Here is a 26,432-nt window from a genome sequence, read left to right on the forward strand (position 1 = left end):
GTCGTTAAACAACAAACGCTAACCAAGTCTTCTTCATCAGTTATTATTTAACCATTTGTTTAACGACATCCAATAAAAAAAAAGGCAATCAGCGGGACGGTTTGTGGCTGGCACGTATGAATCTTGCTACGCATTCCAGTCGCTCGAATACTGTGGGATTTTGATTTTCTTCGAGGGCTAGCTCCGGGCCGTTTGGATGGATTTTCGACTGGAAGGTACGAAAAGAATCGTGAATCTTTTGACCTTTATGCTGCGAAGTTTGAAAGCGGAGCGATGCAATTTTGGAGGGAAAAATCGCTCCGGCGCTGGAACCCTTTCAAAACAAGGATTCCTCCCTTGTCCTTCTATTATATGGAACAGTCAACGGCCCCGGTCAACGGCGAACTCAAATTCATTCAAAATCGCTCAAAAAACCGCTTTTGAGGCAAAAGGACGACTATATACCACAGGTAAGGTAATTCAACGTTTATTTATCATTGATTTATATACATAGTTAGCGATATATCGCTATAGGTGAAGCAAACGGTAAATCCAGTACATTTACTATAAAATAACAATCGGCTACACAAACAGATTGTGTGGGCGCCCTGTGGTCAGTGTAGATACAGTACTCTAAACAGATGAGAAGATAAGGGCAGTTTTGCAGTGCACATTTTAACTAACATCCTCCACAACTATAAATGTGTAGGGGCTGCATGCTAGGAAGAAATAAAAGTGACAGGAATTTCAGTTTGTCTCTCCACAGGGCGCCCACACAATCTGTTTGTGTAGCCGATTGTTATTTTATAGTAAATGTACTGGATTTACCGTTTGCTTCACCTATAGCGATATATCGCTAACTATGTATATAAATCAATGATAAATAAACGTTGAATTACCTTACCTGTGGTATATAGTCGTCCTTTTGCCTCAAAAGCGGTTTTTTGAGCGATTTTGAATGAATTTGAGTTCGCCGTTGACCGGGGCCGTTGACTGTTCCATATAATAGAAGGACAAGGGAGGAATCCTTGTTTTGAAAGGGTTCCAGCGCCGGAGCGATTTTTCCCTCCAAAATCGCATCGCTCCGCTTTCAAACTTCGCAGCATAAAGGTCAAAAGATTCACGATTCTTTTCGTACCTTCCAATCGAAAATCCATCCAAACGGCCCGGAGCTAGCCCTCGAAGAAAATCAAAATCCCACAGTATTCGAGCGACTGGAATGCGTAGCAAGATTCATACGTGCCAGCCACAAACCGTCCCGCTGATTGCCTTTTTTTTTATTGGATGTCGTTAAACAAATGGTTAAATAATAACTGATGAAGAAGACTTGGTTAGCGTTTGTTGTTTAACGACATCCAATCAAAAAGAGGCAATCAGCGGGACGGTTTGTGGCTGGCACGTATGAATCTTGCTACGTATTCCAGTCGCTTGAATACTGTGGGATTTTGATTTTCTTCGAGGGCTAGCTCCGGGCCGTTTGGATGGATTTTCGATTGGAAGGTACGAAAAGAATCGTGAATCTTTTGACCTTTATGCTGCGAAGTTTGAAAGCGGAGCGATGCGATTTTGGAGGGAAAAATCGCTCCGGCGCTGGAACCCTTTCAAAACAAGGATTCCTCCCTTGTCCTTCTATTATATGGAACAGTCAACGGCGAACTCAAATTCATTCAAAATCGCTCAAAAAACCGCTTTTGAGGCAAAAGGACGACTATACACCACAGGTAAGGTAATTCAACGTTTATGTATCATTGATTTATATACATAGTTAGCGATATACCGCTATAGGTGAAGCAAACGGTAAATCCAGTACATTTACAAATCCAGTACATTTACATAAAATAACAATCGGCTAGACAAACAGATTGTGTGGGCTCCCTGTGGTCTCTCAGAGAGTTTACTGACACACACTGCATACGGCTTATCATTAGTAGCGTTAATGCGTTCTTTGCGTGAAGATGTCTGTTAATCATAATTTTTTATAACAGCTATATCCATTTGAACAGGCAAAGAAGATGTCCCTGGAAATCCCCAGTGCAACCCTCCAAGTTGCGACCACTGTAGGCATCATGGCGACTAAAATTTTGGTACTGGAGACTTGATTCGCAAAATAGTCGCCAACTTGGTAACCACAGAAAACTGATACTTGAAGAAACGAAAAAGATATTAAATCAATTGTCTCAATTGTACTGAAATAGTCCTCTGCTGGTATCCCAGAGGGAGAAGATTAGAAGATCTTGTCGATGTTCATTCAAACGAATGCTTACTTCGCTAAGATTTCTACTAAAATATTTTTCTGCTCCACTGAGCACAAGTCAGTTGCCTAACACATGACATTTTTTAACCTTGTAACACGTGACAATCAGCACGCAATCAATTTGTTTTTCATAATTTTGTCTCGGAAACCACATGTGTGGCTAAACTGGGAAGACTATTACAACGCAAGTAAATATATATTCTTTGGGTTAAATTTGAGTAACATGAAATGTTAAAAAAAATTGTTTTTTATATATTCAAAAGCAACCATTGCAGACCAACATGAACATCAGACGAATCTAAACTTCGCAAATAGCAATTGTTTTAACAGTCTTAACCAAAAATAAAGCAAAAGGTATTTATTGCAATCTCACAAGCCGTATTTTTTGTTTGCATTTTTTGGCTGATAGAAAACTAAAGGGTTGATTTATAAATCACGCCGTCTTTTCCGGCAGCGTCGTTGAGAAATTTTAGTTTTATAGGACAGTTGTAAATAATTTCTCAATATGCGGTTTCATTAGTACAATACTGAAAGAACACCAGCTTTAAGCCAGTTTTAGCACAACATTATTTTGTTTTTTTTGGTGCTTCCTGCTACTTTTCCGCAGTTTTAAAAAGAATGTTTATGGGAACATATGAGGCATTATTACTGTACATGTACTTGCGCAATTTTCAAGTGCATGATTTCAAACGTTTGCTTGAACAATACCATTCTTAAACTCAAATTAATTATTAACCAGTTATTAAAACTTTAATAATTAAAGTTTTAATAATTGGTTAATAAGTAATAATAATAATTATTAATATATATTTTGGCGGCTAAACCTAAAGAGTTGGTTGCCAAGTGGCCACCAAAGGAAAAATTTAACTTGGAGGGTTGCCAGTGTTAGTCAAAGTGGGTCATATGTCCCACATGGCATTTTATAAATAAATTTGCTCATTTTAAAAATAGTTTGGTCAAAGTACAATATTGAAACTTTCAACAACAGACATCATCAAAAGTATCACCAGTATATTATAGTTAAATACAGGGTTCTCATTAAGTTTTGAAGTAGATGGCTAGGATGTAAACGTAGGCGGTGATTTGTGGCCTTCACTTTCACACCTTTCTCTAGTTCCCTGAAAAGTAGGCGGCTCAAAACTTGAAGTAGCCAGTTTTTTAGCCAGCTGCCGGCACTTTATTAGAACCCTGTAAATATGCTTTTCACAGTTTTGACTCCTTTATTGCAGTAAACAGGGTTTAAACAGTCAAATACTGATAACATCAACATGGAGGTTGGGTTAATTTTTGCTGAGTAAGTGCTGCTGGCCTCTCAGAGCCCCTACCCTATTATAGTCTATTTTGTGGCCTATTATAGACCCCATCTTAGTCACTTTTGGGCAAATATGTAATTTTCGCCTTCCCATCATAGTCACTTTCTATTTTTATGAATTGACCCATTTTTTAGATTCAATGAAGAACACTATTATTTTTCATCTACAGTACAAACATTCTGGTATGTTTGCTAACTGTAAACATGAAGAACTGTCTTACCCCAAAAAATCCGAAAATGTGCGACCCCATTCTAGTAACGCTATTGAAAATGCGACCCCATTACAGTCAATCCAGTCGTGAAAATGCGACGCCATCCAGTGGCACATCCCCATTAGCCTCTTATAAGGAAGAACCCCACCCAGGACTGCCATTCTCGAAAACGAAAGAACAAAGTTGACAAACAAAGCGTGAATCGATCGTACGCAACACATACTCCTGCTTTTTTTAGAACTGCGAGGAATGCCTGTCAGAAAACTACTCGTAAGCACGAAGCCTGAAATGATAGTCGTTTCGGGCATTCATTTCAGGCTAATGAGTTCACATATTTTTTTTAAGTTTACTTTTATTGTCAGCCTGCTGCGTTGGAAGTTCTTATATGAGGTAATTTTTTTTTGCATCAGTATCACTCCACGACAATTTTGTTTTGAATCAGATTAAAATATTCTGTGTCAATGACACAAAACGTGGCCTAGATTGAACACTGAATCTCCCACTCCACATACACACACAGCTTTGCAGTTGAATCCAAATCCAGCAGTCCCCTCACTTGGCCCTGGTGTGGCAGTTGTTGTTTTTAAAATCTGATAATAATACAGATGAATATCAGGGCAGCTACAGTTTTTTTGCTGTCCCAACCTGTTTAAAGCATTATTAGGCAAGATGAATATTTGACTTGCAGTTATAGAACTAAAGAAGGAGACAAGGCAGGCAAGAATCACCCACCAGTGCATCACCTAATCCACTTTGTGTTATCTCATGTCTGATGATTAATTACATTTAGTCATCTGACAGTTCAATTGCTTGCATAGCAAGATATTATACGGGAGGGTGTTGGGAGAATTCAAGACAGTTATATGTGTATATACAGATGTGCAGCTGTTCTGTATATGCAAACTCAGTGAAACTGTTGAACATTATTGATAGCTTTTAATAATATCAGGCTTTGTAAGCATGGGGGAAAAGTTTGCTATGGCTTTCATAAAAAAAACTCTTTGTTGCAGGTGCTGATTGAAATGGAAACTCTTACTAGCTCAGAAGTGTTTTCAAAAGATTGTGATGTCACATCTATGTTTACCTGTCTAATGTACATGAACTACTTTCGTGTGAATTCATGCACCTCTTGGTGTGCATACTTTCTTAGTTATTTTGTTATTAAAAAAAACATCATACATGTGCAGCACAACTTTAGGAAGAACAAGAACAATTAATTAAAGACTTTGGCTTGGCATATTACAACTGCATCGTGAACAAAGGTTACCAAATTGGTATTTTTTTTAGCAATTTGACTTATATCAACCTTTTTTCTACTTGCTATGGCTACAGCTTAGAATGCATCTAATTTTTTATTCTTATTTTTTCATATTAATATGGTGTTCAAATTTTAACTCAGATGCACAGAGTATCACTTGGTATGAGCCTCCTCCAGCTACGACAATTTCAGACAGTCAGGAAGTACATACAAGCAAAATACAGTTTTATGAAGGGTCTATCAATGGGCAGCTGAACTGGAGGTTTAGTGTCACCCAGACAGTTCAATTTTTGACTTTACAATTAGATGATATTAATGTGGTGGCCACCATATTGCCATCAACTGAAGAAGTTACTGTAAGCCAGGACTTCGCCTCTAGAGTCAACGTAACCTGGGCCGCTGGACACGTCACCGTGTTTATCTACAAAGTAACTACTTCTGAAAAAGGAGTATTCAGCTGTCAGTTGAGTGTTCCGGGAAATGTATGGAGAAGTAACATTGAAGTGGCTGTTTTAGGTAAGGTTATTGTTTTATTGTTATTATTATTATGATTATGATTATGATTATTATTATTGCTATTATTGCATTTTTCTATCCTCTTCTTTATTATTCATTAAATATCATACTGTTGAAAGTTTAAGGCCTCCTTTTGTACTTCTTACATGTAAGGGTCCTAGGCCATAATATATAACAGAGGTTTAAGGTAGGAACCTGCCAGTATTAATTATTTTTTTTCATGGCCACAAAAATGAAGTGAACCCTATTCATATTACATTGTATTCTAGAAGCACTGCGTATTAAGGACAAAGGACTCATTGAACTTTTAAAAAGAATTGGCAGAAACTGAGAAATCAGTGATACTTTCCCCACCCTCAGAGTTTGAGCACTCGCCCATGCACTTGCCAATGCAATTAACTGTAAAAGCTCATTGGAAATTGTAGATTACCTGCCCAGTTTTTTGAGTGAACTCTTCACTGCTTCGGGTAAATGCAATCTGCACAATTTTGCATGTTTTTGACAAAATGTAATCTAAATCTAACGGTACCAGTGCTTTAAATAAACTATTTTACAGTTCTGGACTTTGTATCTAGCCTTCAAGTGAATGTGAGGCTGACGGTGACCTTGTTTTGATACAAACCTCCTTTGCTTTGTTGTGGAAATTGTCCTTGAAATATACTTGTTAGCATAAGAATAACTTGACTTACATAATAAAGCAGGAAGGTTTATATCAAAACAAGGTCAACTCCAGCCTCGCTTCCATCCATAGCTGTAGAATGGCCTATTACGCACTGCAGTAGCTCTTAGAAACCTGGCAAATACACACAGTGTTTCCTTTGTAAATTCAAAATGGCTTCTGTTGAAGTACAGTGTAACTTTTACATGAAGCACTAATTCATAACCACTATACTGCTCTTATTAAACAACAAACTGCCACACAGTTACTTCTGATATTAGTTATCAAAACATAATTAGTAATGGTAACAGGACTGAGTGGAGTCCAATTCGGTCTGTAACCTTACAAGTGATTAACAAAATCTACGGTCGGCCGATTTGTTTAATCACGAGTATGATTGTAGACCGAATTGGATGACACTAAGTTCTGTTACCAATTAATCATAACTTTAACAAAATTTGTGATACATTAGGCTCTTTTTTTTAAATTCCCAGATTTTTTTGCTGTCAGTGGAAAAAATCATGCCCTGTTTGCAGAAACTGTTTTTTTGTACATCTCACCTTGAATAATTCTTGGTTTTCCTATAGTTCCACCTAGATTCTTCAATAATGTGAGTGATGAACAGTTTGTCAAAGAAAGATTAAACTTGAACCTGTACTGTGGAGCATCTGGTGAGGCAGAACCCAACATCACTTGGATCAGAGTTTTTAAGAATGGTAGTGAGAGTGAAGTGCTTCACACAGGGGCTACATGGAATATTGTAAGCATCAACCAAACTGATGCTGGAAATTACCGCTGTATAGCTGATAACGGAGTGGGCAGTCCTGTAAACCATACTATCACAGTGAATGTTTTATGTAAGTATGCACTTACAGCTGTACACGTACATTGTACCTGACATATAAAAACATTTACATTTTTTTCTTATTAAAACAATTTAATTTAGGGTTGGGGTGTATAAACCATTAGTGTGCCCCTGAATTCACAGCCTGTCTGCCTTCTCCCCTTTAAACAAATACACTTGTCCATGGGTGCCACAGCTCAAAATGAACTTCACAGTTCAAACAAATATGTACAGTTCATGGATTGACAAAAGACAATTGGAGTGAGTGTAGTGTAGTCCCAAAATGAAATAAATACAATTTATTCGTTTGCCATCTTATCATTGTCTATTTATTTGTGCTGGTTAATTTTCTGCTGAATTTCCCAGCTGCACTCTTATGAGCTGGTGCTATAGTTGTAGTTCATACTTAATGGACGAAATGTAGACAAATCCTGAAAATCAACATGTTATAAAACAAAGCACATGTGCCATTAGCTGAAGGTTACCTCGTTGGTCCTGGCAGGTTTTACATTTGCACTCGAAGGTGTCGTAGAGTTTTAGTGTAGCATTCGAATGAAAAACTTGGCAAATTGCCATTGTTAAACCAACTAGAAGCAACAAAGAGACCATTCAGCTTAAAGGTCGAGGTAAGTGTTTTCAGCTGAATTGAAGGCCGAGGCTGATAATATTTACTGAGACTGATTATTTAGGATATCACAAAAATCGAATCTAATAATTGTTTTATTTTATTATCCATTGTTTTAAAGAAAATTATGACAAACACACCGTCCCAAGGAACGTGAATTGATATTGTCATTGGAAATCATGCATTGCGTGTGCAACCTACAGATTACACTAAGTTGTGCTGATTTCCAAAATTAGCTGTAGACTCTTAGCCAATGAGAAGACAGATAGTGAGCACAATGTATAATAATACAAAAATTAATAATTCTAGATGCAGCGGCTTGTAAGAGTGCTGAATTTTCTGAGAAACAGAGGGAATGTCAGTAAAAAAAATTGACCACGGCAAATTACATGTAAATGAACAATGATACGATGAACTGTAGTGTATATTGCTGAAAGAAAACAATTATCTATATTTTCCTTAGAGTGTGTAAAAGTAATGTTTATAGTGTATCTGACCTTGATTACCTCTTTAGTTGTCTCATTATTTCACTTTTCACTCACTGTATCAGGGATTGGGGTGTTCTGGCTTATACCAAATACCTCAGTCAAATTGATAGGCCATTGAGAAGGGGCTTTCGATTTGGATTTATTCAACATGAAATGTCGATCCAACAGGTTGCTAAAGACACCGATTTGAGGCTCTGAAAAAGTATTATGGGTACTCCCTCGCATCCCCTGCAGGATCTTCCCCCCCCCCCCCCCCCCCTATTTAATGTACGCAGTAGGTGGCATCCTTACGAAGTCCCATGTGTTAATACTGAGAGGTTGAAGACATGCTTTGTAATGCATGTCCTTATAGAATTAGCTTTGTTGAAGATCAAAGCATTTTCCCCTTGGTTCGCACAAACGCACTCAAACGTATTCCTGCCAAGTGTCACGCTTGCCGGCATCGAAAACTTCGATCTCACGCCTACTCACGCCTGGTAAAAATGTTGGAGCTATTGCAACATGAACTGTCTCGTTTTGAAAAATGTATTAACTATTTAAAGAAACTAGAACCAATTTGAGAATAGAAAAGTCCATGTCACTCATCATGTGAATGATCGACTTTCTCCGAATTCTCTTATTTTAGTAGGGAAACTCACTGGAGACGACGTGTCAGACGGAACTCTTTGGAGTATCTTCGAAACGTCTTTGGAAGTCTTCAGAACGTCTTCGGAGATCTTCAGATATTATCGGAACCCTACGAAAAATCCTGGCACTCTCAGGATAAAAATGTTATGCCTATGAATTAAAAAAAGTTGGCGGGTATGGGCTTGCTAAAGCCGTGAACGATTGCTGAGCATTCTCTGTTTTCAATTATACCCCAGACCTTCATTGCCCAGAGACGTGCGCTGCAGTGGTGATGAACCGAGAGAGCCCAAAATTTCGTCCATCGCTGGAACATCTCGATCAAACCACTCGATTGATCGCTGGCGAACGTTTCGTCCAGGTTTTCGCCGCACAAGTATCGCAACATCGCAACACCTGACCGAACTGTTAATTTGAAACGCAAAAGACGTTTCGCATTTTGCTCGCTCGATCCATTGTTGCAAATTGCGTGAGGTACCAAAACAAACTACGTCATCATTGGACCTGTCTTGCCTCGAACTAAGTCGTGAACTATTTATACGAGAGTTCGTGTCTCTTGTAAGCCGTACTCGTATAAATTAGGTTACTTTCGTGTCTTAAATTGCCCGCAGCCAGAGTAAGCCGCGGATTATTTTCTCTCCTATAAACGGCCCAATTAAGTGGTGCCAGCGAAATTAAAACTGGGTATAAACTGCAACTTAAATCAAGAACGTAAAAACACCAAAATAAATGTTTTTACTAGTATCAATAAAAGGTGAATGATGTTCTATGATAGGTAAGGTATTAAAATTATTAAAACCCACTTGTGAATAGCTGCGAACACCCCCCTTTTTTTCGCAATTTTACAATCGAATAAGGTTTACTTCAAGCGTGACCTTTGAATTTTTGTTGTAAACATCACGGCAATTGAGTTTTAAAAGCCGTCTCTTGCTTTCTTCAAAGAAAAATTTCCGCAGGTTTGTGTTTTGAGTCTGAATGGTCAAGGTTAGATCTTTCCTGGAAAAGGTATTTTATGCCTAGTTTAATTGCTACTTTTGAGATTTTTACATTTTATTTTAGCCTATTTTCGCGTTTCATTAACCGGCGGCTTGGTAGGGTGTCTTCGATTTCTCCTAGTTATTTATTCTTTATCCAGCAATTATGATATGTGGATGTTTAGTAGCTCAATGGTACCTGAATGCCGTGGTGTTATTCATTTTTAGCAGGTACTCTACGAAAAGTCGCTATTTTCGACCTGTAAATCGGTCCAAATTCTGCCCTAGGATGGCGGAAGTCGTTTCGGTTTGTGGCAGAAAAGAAAAGCAAGAAATCGAACATACTAGCCCGGCTTTATTACATGTATACCAAACACTATACTTTTTGTCCACAGAATATAAAGACAAACTTTTTTCCGACCCGAAAGTCATCAGACCGGTCTTAGGGAGACTGCCACTTAATAACACATGTAAGAAATGTGATATCACCACCAGTTAATGGGACAGTAAAATAATTATCGTATCAGACTAGCCTTCTACTGCGGTCAAACGAGACGAGAGAAATCTGTAAAAGCTCAGCAAAGCACTTCGCTTACTTTGTTCAAAGTTTAATATAATTGCTAATTTGCTAAACTTTTTGAAAGTTTACTTAACACGTTTCAAGTGTTTGGAAACTGAAATTTACGTTACTTATTATTACTTACTTATTTGTCGACAGAGATTTACAAATGTACTTGAGCTTGAAGCATTTTCGATGAAAATAATAAGCTCCTTAAATTATTGGAGAAAACGCAGATAGTTACTCTGCTACGCGCGCTACCGTGAACACCAGACAAAACTTTTGACATTTTTTTGACATATTTTTGACAAGTTGGGATGTCTGATGTCTGGCAAGTGGCCAATCACAGCGGAGAAAATCTTGTAACAAGGCGGAGCTGAACGACAAGTTGATCCCGGCGCTAGCAAAGAGAGCGTTTTCAGTAAACAGCATGGCGGCTTATCAGGTGAAGGTGAAGTACGGGGAGAAAAGGTTTTACACTTTCTTAATCAAGGATATCACTTTCGCGAAGCTTATGCCGGCGATAAAACGCAACTGCTCGCCACTCGCGCACTTACCCGCCTCAAACATTCGTGTACGTTATCGCGACGAAGACGGTGATATGATCAATTTATGGGACGATTCAAGTGGCTTTTCTTTTGGAGAAATGCTGAGGAGTGCCAAAGAAGTAAAAGAACGGGATTATAAAAAAATATTTCTACAAGCAAGTGAAATAGATATTCACCGCTACTTAGTAAAATGAGACGAACCGACCTGGGAATGCCGAGTTCGGAAGCTGACAACGAGTCGCTGCAACCGAAGCATTTGTCTTTCACACCAGAAGCCGCGCGTCCCGCAGCAACAACAGGCAACCGCGCTGAAAAAAGTCCTTTGGACTTCCAGCGACAGGAAATTGAAGAAAATGTGCAGATTTTGAAAGTACAAGTTGCTGTGAATCCAGGCACCTTCAGTCTCTACGTGAAATTCAAGGCCGGCTGTGTAACAACTGTCATTGCTGTGGGCATACAAAAGTTAAGTGTTCAAAAGCTCCTTGCACGGACATAACGCATGTAAAATAAAGGAAAAGCACCCCGAGCACAAAGCTAAAATTAGCCAACTTCAGCGGGAGATAAGATCTCTTGAAAACAAGACCCAAGAAGAGGAAGCCCACCTCAAAGGTTTTACAGCCGCACGTAAACGCGCAAAATCTTCGTTTTTCTACGTAATGAGACCTAGATTGAAAAAGCAAAACCAAGTTAAATATTCAAACAGAAGTCGGTTGGACAGCGATCTTATAATTTTACAAAGAGCGATAGAAAAGGTTCCCGATTGGTCCGAAGATGAAGATTGGAGACTTCCGGTGATTATAGAACAGTACAAGAACTCGATTGTAAACATTTATTTGAACGAATGAACTACTATTCCAAGCATTCTATGACATTTTTCATATTTGGTGTTGCGTTTTCATATTCCCTTTTCATTTTTATAAAAGTAACTCGTGTAGAATGTCAACAAAAAGAAGTGTAAACTTATTTGAATGAAGCATGTTGTACGCTTATTAGCTTATTCTGAGATTTGTAATCATGTTAATTTTTTGGTTAAATAGAAGGTTAGAAGACGTTTTATTAATCTCGGTCTCATGTAGGGTTGAGACTGTAAGAGTCATTTGTTCCGTTTCTGATGTTTTTTTCACTAAGAAATTAGTGGTGGTTAGTTTGAGTTATGTACTTTCTGCCCTGCTTCAGCGGTCTGTTCAACAATGTCAACATTCAACAGTGTTCAACAAATAACGAATTGATTTCGCTAAAAATATGTAAGTTGTGTTCGAAGGCATTACGTAGGTTTTTTAACTTCAGTTTTCTGGACTTTATAATTACCAACTCCTAACTTAAAAATATCCACAGTGCTTGAAATACGCATAGGAGTTATCCGCGGTGATGTTGAGGATCGCCTGTGCTATTGCGATTTTTGTTTCATTGACAGCTAGCATGTTGTGGCGACGTAAAAAAGCTTTTATCGCATTAAAGCAAAATTCGCAAGTATTAAAATGCGGTGAGTAAGGTGGCTGAAATAATAGCCTTACACCGCAATCCGCTAACATGGCTCTGAGCACTGGTTCAACACAATGGCCGTGGTGAAAGCCACAATTATCCATGATCACGCAATCTCCGCGCTCAAGCACTGCACTTCCATCAGCTCGCTGCTCTTGAAGAACTTCGTCAAAGAAGTTGAGCATTTCTAACCCCTTAGACGGGCCTTCCAGTATATTATAAAAGTCCACGCCACAAAATGAGTGCAACAGATTTATAGTAAAATTTGCATTAGACGGGTAACGCTGTACTTCAAAAGCGGGCTCTCCGAGTGGAGCACTCCCATATTTTCTGTTTCCTGTAGTTTTGATTACACTGGATTCATCAAAGAAGTGCAGGGTCGTTGGGTTGATGTCAGCTATTTCGGTGAGAAAATCATCAATTGCCGCTGTTGTCTCAGGCGTTGTGGATTCAAGTGGAATGGCAGTAATTTTATTTCTTGTCTTCACAAGATCTTTGCGGATGACTTTATTCATCTGTGATACGCTAGGTAAATTAGCGGGATGGACAACACCATCCAGTAAAAGTCTCTGTTGTATTTCGCTCGAGTAAATGCTTGGTTTTCTTACTTTATGTACTTCTATATATTCTAATGCTGCTTCATTAATTTGAGGCCTAGGATAGTCAACTCTTACGGCTCTAAGGGATGAATTTTGTTCATTGTAACGATCTATCACTTTCTGCACAGAGCCAGGACTCGAACGAACTTCCCGTGCGATTCGGCGGTGACCGAATCTATGATGATAAAGGTCCAATACTCGTTCCCTTTGCATCTTAGGAAGAGGTCTGCCATTATGAAAACATCCACCGTGCCTATTCAATCTCAGTTGAACATTAGCTGGCGTAAAATAGCAAACAAATCTTTTGTTAAGAGACACTTGCCGTAATGGTTTTATCTATTTATAGCAAAGGCAAAAAACGGTACAAACTCTACTTACAAACATTTGTAACCCGAGCGTGTAGCATTGTAGAAATTTTAAGAGCCTTCCTTGATCAGTGTTATAGTAATTACAATCTTATATTATTTCACAAAAGATGAGCTAAAAGAAAAACGACAGAGTAAGTCAATTGCTAGTTCACCGCCTAACTTTCCCGCCATCGGTCATCAAACTTGTCAAAAATATGTCAAAAAAATGTCAAAAGTTTTGTCTGGTGTTCACGGTAGCGCGCGTAGCACAGTAAATTAACTAATTCTTTTGGAGATTCTTACTCGTGTCTCTGGTGAGTGAAATCGCACTTAAAAATAAAGCAAAAAAAGCGCCTCGGACGTTTCACCGTGGTGGAGACTAGTCTTGCTAAAAAAAACTGCGCGTGCACCGTATCATATCACGCATGTTGGTATTAAGTCTCTCAGGGAAGGTGGGATACACGTAGAAAATATTCAAGGTGAAGATGAACAGGTATTGATGTTTATGTGGTTATTATTTTAGTTCCTTCCAAGATTGTTAATTTTGCACAAGAGTACAGAGTTGCTGTGCAACAAAGTTTTGCTCTTCACTGTCAAGCTGAAGGGTTTCCTGAACCAACATTTACATGGAGTCCATGCTATAACGACTGCAATACTGGCACCTTGACTATTCCTGAGGTCTTAAATGATACTGTTTATACTTGCACAGCGACAAATAGTGAAGGCAGTGATTCAGCAGATGCCAATGTTGGTAAGTTGCCTCTCAACAGATAAATACTGGTTAGCTCCATGTATTAAGCGTGGGTTAAAGCTGCCCTAATGCTACCGTAATGACACGCTGAAAGTTAGCGTAAACGTGCATAAAGTTTTGCCCTAGAACTCACGGAACTAAAGAAATCAGATAACGACGAGTAAATTTCACATTTCGTGCTTTGTATATTCAAACTGAAATTTTTAAAGCGGCAGTATCACAGAAATTTTCTCACGTTTTTGTTGAAATAATTCTACTTGTATGCAAGAATTGTAAGATAAACACGCTCATATTTTTTTAACTAAAAGAGGCGACCTTGAGAATATATCCATGCATTTTCCCTCATTTTCCTTCGTGCACTTAAGTCCAGGATTGAACACTGGGCAAAAAGGATTTAAGGGAAACTGCTTTCAGAAATGTATAGAAGGAATAGCAAATATAGCAAGAGTAACAAACTCAACAAGGATTGCAAGCTGCAGCAAAAATTTTCTAGCAAATTTTTCTCGCAATTTTAGCAAAAACATGTTAGAAATTGCTTGCAGAAATCTAAAGAAGTCTGCAAAAATCGCGAAAGTAACAGGACATTTCATTGCAACAAAGAAAACACCCTTATAAATATCGCAAGAATAATAAAGTAAGCAAAAGTTCAGAGTTATAAAGAAAAAGGTAAAGAAGGTCCTATAGAAGTCGGCGATTTTTGCGAAATTTACGGACTTATCGAGGCCCTTCTTCTTCTAGTTATTCTTGTTATTCTTGCTATTCTTGCAATATTTGTTACCCAGTCGTTTTAGATAACAAGGAAATTTCTTAAGTACGTTGAGTTTGATCGTCCGTGTGAACGTAGTCCTGAATCGGACTGTTGTTGTTGACAGTGACTGACGTTTCGACAACCTGTGCGGTAGTCATCTTCAGAGTGAAAGTGAGTTGTATAACGTCAGTTGATGGTATTATACTCTGGTTGTTGATCTGACTGGTCAATTACGTCCTGATGTTATTGGTCGTCTGTCAGTTAAGCCGTGATGTTATTGGCCATGAAGACTCGTAATCAGTAATTGGTGCGTTTCGATCCGTCTATTGTCACAGTTAAACAGTCGTCTATTGTTAGTCAAATTGTCATTCTCCCGTAGTTAGTTTTGTTTTATCTCGTCAATAAGTCGTTTGTACGGCGCTGGTAACTGTTGGCTACGATTCAGTGGCGTTTGTTCTAAGTTAGTAAACCAGCTTTCTAAAGTAAGACGTTGATAGTAGTCTGTAGAATACGTTATACATGTTGCAGAGTCCCAGTCAATTTGATGTTTCGTCTTTAAATGGTGCTCAGCAATGCGATTGTTGACATCACCATTCTTCGGTCAGTCGCGTGCTTAGGTTTCTGCCGGTTTCACCAATGTAAGAAGCCTGGCAGTCGCAGCATTTGATCTTGTATACTGCTCCCTGTCTGTCCTCCGGTTTGTCTTTGTCCTTGACATTAGTAAGGAGTCGCCGTAAAGTGGTTATCGGTTTGTGTGCACCACGCGTATATTGTAAGGTTGTAATATACGTGCTATAGTTTCAGAGGTGCCTGTGATGTACGGTATAGTCGCTGTCGTAACAGGGCCAGAGCTGGTCTGAGTGTTGGAATCAGTGTTACTGTAAGTGTTCCGTCTAACAAAGTCCGTGTTGTAATTGTTCTTACTAAAAACGTTGTTAAGTCTCGTCTTGTAGGCTGTCAGGTGAGTCACAAACTAGTTGCGCTCGTCTCGTCAGAGTCCGGATAGTAGTAGCCTTGTGAGAGGTCGGGTTGTACGAAGATTGGTCGAGTACTTTTGCGATTTTTGCGGAATTTGTGGACTTCTCGAGGCCCTTTTTTTACCTTTCTCTTTATAAGTGTAGAATTTTGTTAAATTTGTTATTCTTGCTTTTTTGCGATATTTGTAAGTGTCTCACAAAATCATTTTTTTTGCTCAAATTTGCGAAAAAATTTGCAACTGCAAATTTGCAAATTTTTGCAACTGTGTTCAGTACTGGACATATCTGCCTACATATACACTTCCGTTGTACGTGGGTTAAACTCTAATTTAAAATTAAAATCATAGTCAGTCCCATTTAATGAAGTTAAATTCATAGTTTAGATAATATCGTTCAATATATTGGCAGACTGTAAGCTTATTGTAGACACACCGTCACTTAATAATAAGGTTTTTTCCTACATTTTTAGATAAAAATGTAATTAATTTTCAGTAAATTAAAACGTTTTGAGTAGACTTTAGCTATTATTGTTCGGTTACTTTATCATAATATAAATGTTTTGTTCAACAGTCATTGCAGGCAAAGAGATAAACATTACAATGGTCATCGAAGTTGGAGACTGCTTTGACGAACAATACAATAAATCTTCATTGTCAACGGAACTTTCTGTTACGGTAAAGTTACAACTTTTACTGTAGTGTTAATATGGGTTTGCTAGTAGGATTTAGTCAGGGTAAGAGGTTTTTCCAGGCCTACTACTCTGATCGATTTTTTTCCCTCACATACTCCCGCCACTCAGGACACCATTTCCGACAGATGCAATACGAGACTTGTTCACTGTGCTATGGAAGGAAGTAGAGGATATTATATAGCCGCGTGGAGATGCAAAATTTATCTTCAAGGTGTGAAAAATATTAAATACGAGTGAGCGCAGTAAAATTGGAAACCCATTGTTTAATTGCTGTCAGATTACCACTGGCCACGTGCGCGTGAAAGGCACCAAATTTCCTTCCAAAATGGTTTCGAACTCTCGTCTCCATTCTAAATGGTACAACCCTGGCGAATATGCCAGTGGATATCAATTCGAACGAATGGCGAAAGAAAAGCATCGAACAAACCTAAAAGTTAAGAAACGGTACAGGACTTTTGAAGGGGGCTCAGACCGAGGAAAGTGCTTTCGGATACGAAATAACTGACAAGCAAGCCCAGAAAGGGGAGCGCGAATTCTGCGAAGGAAGGTACATTTCAGATCATGTTTAGTTGACCCTGCTAAGGTGGGTGCCCCTACATTGTTTAATCTTAACATGTACAACGGCAGTAATTTCAAATCAACGCTGGGATTTAAGGTGCCCCGGACCCCCTACTGGCACCATCATTTCGTTCCATGTCAGGTGGTGTGCGCCCTACGATCGCTAAGCATCATGGGCGGTATTCAAAATTTGATCATTTGTGTCAAGATGGCGAACAGTGAACATCTCGGCTGCGGAGTGAATATTCGTTAATTACGATGTAGATATATACGATTTTGCTTTGAATCTCTTCTGGAAGCTCTTGAAAAGGAAAGTCTGTCCAATTCTCAGGGAAAAAACAGTCTCATTCCGTTGATAGATGTATTCTGGTGTATTTTGTTCCTAATCACTCGCATCCTGTTTGCAACTGACCGAAAAAAGTCGGCACAGAAACGCTTTGTTCAATGCTTCAATTATGAAAAGCACTGGAGGTAAGACCCGCGGTTCGCCGAAAATTTTGAATTCACCGTGAAATCAGTGCAACTAGTGCTAAGAGGTACTGATATGCATAGCTGTGATATACTCACTTGCTAGCTGTAATAAGAGAATCGAAGTTGAGGGAGTCAGCTTTCCAAGGACTTGTTTCTCTGTTGGCACCAAGTCTGCAATTCGTTTTGCTTAACATCTGTATTTATCATCGCCTGAAGACAAGTAAATAAAGTAGAGAGTATTTGTGTACAGTGAGCTTATGTCCTCTTTATAGATAATATTAATATTGAGCATCTTTATTTGCCCATATATTTTCTATTGGTATGAGTCATAGAATGTCTTATAACTGGATTGAAACTGAAAATGGCATATTTGTGATTACAAAGCCTGATGCAGTCAATAGATTTTAAAAGCTTCAGCCACTATTTGTTTAATGGTTGTGTGAGTATGTACAAACACATGTTATCACATATTTTTTTGGATTATAAAAACTCTTCAAAATGTGAAATTCATACATGTTTACAAATCTCCTGTAATCAGGGCTGGGGCAACATAGCTTGGGACCCCTTTCCTTTCTCCTCACCCCAATTTTATAATTGAAATATGGTGTCATAGGTGTCATCATACTGACACAGTCAACTCTGTATACAGACACTGAGGGGACCGTAGAAATTGTCCATCTTAATTTAGAGAAAATTTAAGGGCTTTTTTCCAGGGAACAAAGCAAGCTGTCTGTAATGATGAGCAAGGCTGTGCTTTAAGGAACATTGAAAGGAGCCCAGTTCTCTGAACCTGTAAAATCTAGACTGCCCAGCATATGATTTGTATGAAAAGTCTGAGATTTTCTAGTCACCCAAAAGAAAAAGTTAGGTGCCAGGGGCCACAGGGCTCTGCTAGAGCACAGCCTTGATCAGGTGTCTGTATGAAGCGGTTGTCCGTAAAGAGGGCTTTTGGGTTACCAGTTATTGCAGAGGTGGATCCTAGTAGTACAGTAAAACCCCCTGACTTAGAACCTGAATTTTAAGAACATGTTAGGCTAAAAGATGCCAGATGAGCCCCCTCTATATAAAAACCCGTTAGCCTAAAATTTGAAACAGGTTCTTATTTTTGAAATCTATGAAAAAATTCTGCACACTTGAGCAGAGATAAATCAACATTTAGAATGTCCTTTGGAGACAAAGCTGTCTTATCACTCCAACTGCAATGTAAATGCCAATGTTTAAATTTAAATACATTCCTCTTTTTATGTCCATTCTCACATATGCATAACTTCTAATTTGGTATGCAGACTTTGTATGAGGAATAAGGTGAAACACAAATACTCTTAGCTACAATTTTTCTTCACAAAATATGAACCCATTTAAAAACCTAAAAAGCCTAAACTTGTGCTAACTACTATTTATATAAGACTCTGTTTAGGCTTACTCAGTTAATTCAGGTTCTTAGTCTCACGATTTTACTGCCCCTTTGTTCCACTTTTTCTATTTCCTTTCCCTGTCACCATTATTTCAGCCTTGGTTCCAATATCAAAAGTACATTCAATGATCAAGCAATTTATATTTTAACTAAAGCCACCAAAACATGCAAATTGCTTGATATATATTAAACAGTGTAAATGGGTAAACAGATTGAATGACATTTCTTAATTAGCCTGAGGGGCAGGCATTTCAAAGAAAAGGGAAAGTGGGTCTTGGTGCAAGAGAGATGTGAGGGAAGGAGGGAGGGAAATGCCTGCCATACAGGAGACTAATTGTTTTTTTGCATTTTAAAGATCAACCAGGTGAATTTTGAAATCCCTCCCTCCTTCCTCGTGCACTCTTCGCATTTCTCTTGTGCCCCAAACCCCTTTCGCTTTCCTTTTAAATGCCTGCTACAGGGGCAAATCACCACTGAATAAAACAGGGACTAGGCAAGAAACTGACAAAGTCATAACATCCACACAACAACACACACCAATCGTGGAAGTAGATTATGATTTTTTTTCTCAAGAGTGATGTGCATTTTTCTCTGAATAAATGTAAAGTGCAAGCTTAGTGGATGTTATGAAACTCTTCTTCTACACTGCACTATTCTTGCAATTCTCCCCAAAACCATGTTTCATAAAGGATGGCTGGTTTCAAAATGCACAGGGCTTAACTGTATAGTCAAACTTATCATTTAATTTAATACCTGTAATTCTTATCCTACTGATTTTATACCTGCATAAAGGGAATTACATGTATGACTGCAATTTTATTATGCTTTTTTTAGTCCTATTACAAAAACAGACATTCCTACATCAGAGTACTCATCAGCCTATTTATATACCGATTTCGAACATTTTATGCTCACTTAATGCTATTGTTTGGAGGAACCACTCGCCGCTGCTACGCTATTTTGTGATCAGCTTGTGATTACAACAGTAACATGTCACATTGGTCTTCGCGAGGCCACATTTTCCCATAAAAACATGCCGGTTTCAATTCGGAAAAAGTATCACAAAACGTGGGGCGCGTTGGGGAGCGATAAAAAAATTAGCGTAGAACAAGGTTTGTAGAAACACTCACAACTATCTTCTACTTCGACGGGCAATATAATGGAAATTATAGCTTCTTAAAAACCAGGTTCAAATTTCATGCTCTTACAGAAGGAATCCTCGGGCACCACGTTTTGGATTGAAATGAAGAATATTGATTTGTTTTTCTTCACAGAAAAAATCTAAACAAATATTAGCTTATGAAATCGAGAAAAACGATCTAAGGAAAGAACTGTATCTATTGAAAAATAAAGCATAATATATATATTTAGCCACAGCTAAAAGCGAAGCTCCCATTGATAAATTTATAACTTAAATCAAACAATAATTTTGTATTCCACAAATCAGTTAACGTAAGGGCACATTCATGTGACTTTTGAGGGAAAAGCTAAGTGATTTTGGAGTGAAACAAATTTTGTATCGAGTTGATATAGCCTTATATGTACACCCAAAAAATAGTCTTCGGTCACATTTTAGAGCAATGATGGCTCTTGATCACAGTAGATAAGGCGTACAAAACAAATTCTTGGAAAACAAATCAGACCGAATATTTTGCGTTCGACAAGTTTACAAATTCTTGCCAATAAATCTGGGTGCGTGCAAACCAATCTTTTATTTTTTTTATACACCACATCTGAGGAGAAAAAGTACTATGAGGCGCTGTTTTTATCATACAGACCTCGTACAAAATGCAGTATTTCACAATACTTCAAGACAAATTGCATTCATTCAATATTCAGGACTACAGAGGCACGCGTGGACTTTTAATTAGCGAAACCGTTCAAAAAATTTCCAAAATCATCTATACGGCCAGCCGGTTCTAACTTTTGACAAGCGCCAAATTTGCGAAGAAATTTTAAAAGAGTTACGCTTCAACGTGATAAAGAATTTATTGAGTCTATTTTTTATTAACGGTTTTATAACGATGTGTAATCTTAAAAAGCGTTTGATACGCTTGGCATTTTGAGTACTCCTGCGAGCGATGTTTATGAACGCCTGAAAACAAACGGCAAAGCGATGAAAATTACACTTTTGAGACTACCAAAAATCAATAAAGAAAAATAATTCGATAGAACATTTACAGAGACAACAATTTTCATTCACGAAAACAAATGAGTATTTAAGTGTGTCTAAGAATCCTCAAGTCTTTACTAGCAAGCTTAATGTTTATGTTTTAAGCCGCCGGTTTCCCGGTGTTGGCTGTTTTCAAAGATGAACTCACGAAAAGAAAATCGTTCAAAGCTTTCTTTCTACAGCCAAAATTATAACTAAATATTCTTCGGAAAGTTTTTTCTTTCTATCTAAGGTGAATTAATATCGACTAAAGGCTTTTTAAAGTTCTGTAAGCTTAAGCCTATATCAAACCTCATACGAGGTCAGATCAGTGTCTCAGTCAAATCTTAATACAAACGTGCATAAACTAGCTTCATAAACTGCGCAGCTGGACTTCATGAAATTAGATTAAATACAATAATTACTCAGGCTTACCATATTTCGAGATGCAGCTCCTGAAAGCTATCAAATAAGGCAAGGATCGCTTGAGCCTTTATAATTCTCGTACGCATCCAGCAAGGTGAAAAACAACAACGATGCCATCCGAAATCGGATTATCGGCTTTGACAAGCGACGCATTTTTCAACCAAAAACCCAATAAACAAACCAGCCATGAATAAGAGAACACTCTTGATAGCAGCTGTATTCATTTTGTACATCCAGTGGAAAAAGACAGCTAAAAACATCACAAGTTGACTCAAAACTCTGTCAGCTTCAGCTGTCAAAGTAAACAACTTTCAAGATGCTGCATAAATTTTACGCATGAACTCACCTGTCAAATTTTAACCAATCAGAGCATAAAAATTGGACGTGGAGCGTGACCAACACGTGACTATGGTAAGAAAAGGTCTTCCCCGCCTGTATTTAAAAAAAACTGGCTGAATTTTTGCGTCTGAAGTCAGTTTGAAATCAAAATCGTAATAGTGCGGGGCGATACTGACATAAACACACCATATTTGATATGAATTTAAAACAAAAGTAAACGTGAGCCTGCGATCATTTGAAAACGAGTAAATTGTCAGCGGATAACTTCAAAAAATACTCAACCTCGATGGGTCGACACCTGAGCCCGCGATTCGGTCAGGTGATAGTGGTCAGCGGATACCCTGTTTTGACAGCTGTCAATTGATGACAACATTGATGTGCAATCAGCTTTCTCCTGGGCTCCCAAAGTAGCTAGAAAGTGTGAGAGTAAACATTGGTATGCCTGTGGTGCGGACGGACGGTCGGTCGGTGACGTGATTACCAAATTTTCTAGGATGGGTAGATTTTCTTAGCTATGGGGCTTCGCGCGCGCGTGGAGCTCCGCTATAACCTGAGCAATTTCTCGACCTTCGCCGCCATCTTGAAATTTTTGAATCCACAATGCATCGCAATCGTAGTGCGCACACCACCTGGTTCCATGTAAACAGGCCCTTAGTTTAGCGTGTGTAGCGAGCGTTTCCGGGCGGCATGCAACACACCGCCTAAATGCTTGCTACACAGGCTTTTGTAAACAGGACTATAATTTCAATACGTTAATTTTTTCAATTCTGTCAATTTTTAGATGAGGGGCGTGTTTGCTAATGAAAGTAACTACCTCAGCACAACTGTAAATAATGTCAGGTAATGAGATTACTGTATTTTTTTATTCCGAATTGCAAGTCACATCGAACAGTGTACTATTCGCGACAGTCCCTTTCACGCTCGCTGAATAAGAGATGGAGATATGCGACCGCGCCAAGAAGTTAAACGTTTAGTATCTCCTAGAGACCCTAGACAATTTGCTAATGCCAAAACTTAAATCCCAACTCTCCAACACTTACGGTGAAGGGCCAGCAGGGAAAGCGACTATAGAGTTGGTCAGACGATTTAAATCAGAATAAGACGCAACAAGGGCGTGGTCCGAAGAGACGTTGCGAGACAGCAACTTGGAAGGACCTCCGCAACCTTTCAGTAATGAGACGCGGTGAGAGCGTGACGCCAGCGAATATGCTCCCTAATGTCTGTCAGTTGGCTAACCGAAAGGGCTATAGTGATGGCAACCTCGGCCCTAAAGCTGTGCAGAGTTTCGCAGTCGTAAATCTGAGCCCCTCGCAAATAGTTGCGCAGACTGGACTGTAGGGTAGAGTTGGCAATCTGCTTATTAATGATCTTCCCGGCAGAGCTGAGGGGCCGGAACAAATAACCGGTAGACAGGTCCACAGAAAGCACAGAGGAAATGGCGACATAAACTTCTATGACGTTCACTGGACATAGAGACAAATCCGTCGTCAATTGCGTCGTATCGCAAAAAGATTGGAGGGGCCGTGTCTAAGGGAGTTTCCCAGACGTGATTGAACAGGAGACCATCGTTGTACGGAAATCGCATAATCTCTTGAGTCTTGACTAGACTACGATCATTTGCTCGGTCACCGCTAAAAAACAGCGCCTTAAACAAGGCGGCGTCTCTCGTATAAGCGAAGAGTTGGGTATCGGTGATACCAGGAGTAGACATTTTTCCCAGACAGGACAGAACAGATGAAAGGGCTTAGAAAGGAAGAGCGGCGTAGCTTGCATAGGAGTGACCGAAGCTTGTATCTGCTCGAACGAAAAAGCTTTAAGATAGTTTTGAACCTCAGCAGAAGCCGTAGGGTTCCCCAAAGGAAGAGCGGTGTTCCAGTCGCCAGGGCAAAGGGCTACAAAAGGTGAATTATATTATCAAAACTGATCCTTTACGCTCAAAAGCATCAATGATAATGTTAAGACTTTTTAGAGAGTGTCGAAACGAAACGCCCACAGATCCCAAGGCAAGGGCCAGAAATCTTAAACGGTGGGCGCAAAGCACCAAACTCACCTTTTCGTGCGAAAAGCAGACTGGATGGCGAACTATGGGGAAGGAGCGGCCACCAAAAACGACGAGGCTGAACATCCGGAACAACTATAGTGAACGGGACGCGAACGGAAAACAGGAAACGGGGAACATTGGCAATGAGACAGATAGGCGGAAAAACGTAGGGGTTGGATGAAAGGAGAGGTGGGTGAAGGTTGGGTGACTGACTAAACAGGTTAACTCCATGGCAACCTGGGGCTTTGTGTGGGGAGAAAAACGGAGACTTTGCTGTAGCGAAGTCGAACATATCGTTGGACAGAAGAGCCATAAGATCAACTGAATGACCATTGGTACCACCAAACACGACTTTTAGTCGTTCCCAGGAAGCATCAGATAGAAAAGAATCCGCTAGGGAGAGAGATCGAGAAGTAGAATCGGCAGGATGGAACACGGGAGAGGTGAAGGCTGCAGTTAGTGACCATCAAAGCTTCAAATATGGCCTTCAGGGCGTCCGAGAAGGCATGGGACCTACCAGGTTGTTTATTTCAGACATGAATAATTAACACAGAACTGTCGACGAAAACGTCGCCTCTGGAGTTCTTAATAGTGTCAGCAAAAGGGGATAGCGCATTTGCGAGCGCCAGGGCTTCTTTGACGGCAATGTCGGACGACACGACTTCGTCAGTCCAATAATCAGAAGCAAAGGAACTCCGCTACGGTCCAGAACGCTGCCCCAGGCATAACAGGAGGCATCGGTGTACATGAGAAATTGGTGGTGTCGCTCCGATCGCTAAGGGAGAAAACCAGACCAGGACTTGAAAGGAAAAGTCAGGGTATAATTTCACGGCGCAAAGGCTCTGACAAGGGGAGTGGCCTAGAGGAACGTGAAGCGCGCGAGATGGCCATGTTGATCTCGTTCGTAAATAACCTGGCGCCCGCAATCGCCAAAGATATAGATATACACTTCCCGGATAGCTTCTGTAAGTCGGACAAGGAAACTTGGCTGAAATTCAGAATCGCTTCAATAAGATTAATGAACTTCTCTTTCATGCAAGGGAGAAGTCATAAAGCCTGCAAACAGGAGTCGCACTTGAAACCAGGGTAAGGAACCGATTGGGAGGGCAGCAAGATAAACTTCTAGAGGCCAATACAATAGCCTAGTTTGACCAGAGTATAACAGACTACAAAAGATGCAATATGGGCACAGGCGAGATTCAGCTCATCTGGTCCAAGGGATTTGGAGAGACTTCAACCATGAGGTAAACGAATCTGCGAGTTATGGCGCACAGTCAAATTATCTAACTATCTAGCTATGGCGCACAGTCTAATGATCTAAAGCTTTCGACATGTTACCGCACAGTCTAATTGTTCAGAAACTGGCTAAATACGGTGCAGACGACAACACAGTTAGTTTAATTAAGGATTATTTAAGAGGTCGCAAGCAACGTGTGAAAGTAGCAGGCACGTTTTCCCCTTGGCTACCCGTCAAAGGAGGAATTCCCCAGGGATCAGCCCTGGGGCCTTTGTTGTTCAATATATTCATAAATGATCTTCCTCACGTCGTTGATTTCACTTTTCTGTCCACCTATGATGATACACAGATCTTCTATGCTGGGGACAACGTGAAAGATGTAGAACAAGCATCTACTGAATAAAACAAAACACTGGCGTGCAAAAAGTTTACAGGAAGTGAGGGAAAAGCACTGCACAAACCCGAGGATTGTAAGGCAAAACACACGTGACAAAATTTACCGAATAAAACAAAACAGAAGCGCGCCAAAAATTCTACAGGAACCGAGGGAACGCACTACACAAACAGATGTTTGAGAGGCAAAGCACGCATAACAATATTCACTAAATGATGAAACAAAACACAAGCGTGCAAAAAAATTTAACAGGAAGCGAGGAAAAACACTACTCAAACCCGTTGTTTGTGAGGCAGATCACGCATATTAAACAAAATCTACTGAATAAAACAAAACACAGGCGTGCATCAAGTTTATACGAAGCGACAGAAAAGCGTTGCTCAAACCCGATGTTTGTAAGGCAAAGCACGCGTAACTAAATCTTCTAAATAAACAAAATACAGGCGTGTAAAAAGTTTACAGGAAGCGAGGGAAAAGCACTGCATAAACGCGAAGTTTGCGAGGCAAAGAGCGCATGATAAAACTTACGGAACAAAGCAAAACGCAGGCATGCAAAAAACTTTACGGGAGCAAAGGGAAGAGCATTACAGAACCGAACAACCGGCCGGGCGTGTGGAGGCGTAAGACGAGAAATTTGAAAAACACAGTAAAGAAAAAATAGAGCGAGGAAATACTAACGATAGCATATAAAGACAGAACGGGGCGAGCAACGTGGTGGGGAAGCAAGCCAGAAAACTCTGAACAACAAAAGCAAAACCAACAAGAAAGAAAAACTATATAGCTGTAAGGGAGCAGGATTAGGCTCGACTGGATTATTTGGACCAGCCACCGGCGGTTGGGCAGGCTGAAGCAACGCTTGAGCTTGTTGAATTGCAGCTTGTGCAGGGACCTGTTCGTCGGTCATGATAGGTGAGCAAAGCGAATGAATGCAAGGGACTGGTGCAAATACTAACA

The 26,432-nt window shown here is 39.6% G+C and overlaps 1 protein-coding gene and 1 pseudogene across 1 annotated transcript in view; both read left to right on the top strand.

Moving 5' to 3' along the window:
* Positions 1–3,501: 3,501 nt before the first annotated feature.
* LOC140949619 (uncharacterized) overlaps positions 3,502–26,432 on the top strand; it is a 95,625-nt gene continuing 72,694 nt past the window's right edge. Inside the window, exons 1-7 of the mRNA XM_073398775.1 lie at positions 3,502–3,507; positions 4,768–4,819; positions 5,157–5,531; positions 6,777–7,046; positions 13,803–14,030; positions 16,326–16,429; positions 22,588–22,646. Of these exons, the coding sequence (XP_073254876.1) occupies positions 3,502–3,507; positions 4,768–4,819; positions 5,157–5,531; positions 6,777–7,046; positions 13,803–14,030; positions 16,326–16,429; positions 22,588–22,646 (1,094 nt within the window). The remainder of the gene's footprint in view (positions 3,508–4,767; positions 4,820–5,156; positions 5,532–6,776; positions 7,047–13,802; positions 14,031–16,325; positions 16,430–22,587; positions 22,647–26,432) is intronic.
* Positions 10,601–11,834, top strand: LOC140950318 (uncharacterized; annotated as a pseudogene).

Source organism: Porites lutea, chromosome 10 (assembly GCF_958299795.1).
Source record: "Porites lutea chromosome 10, jaPorLute2.1, whole genome shotgun sequence".
In the NCBI taxonomy this organism is placed as follows: domain Eukaryota; kingdom Metazoa; phylum Cnidaria; class Anthozoa; order Scleractinia; family Poritidae; genus Porites; species Porites lutea.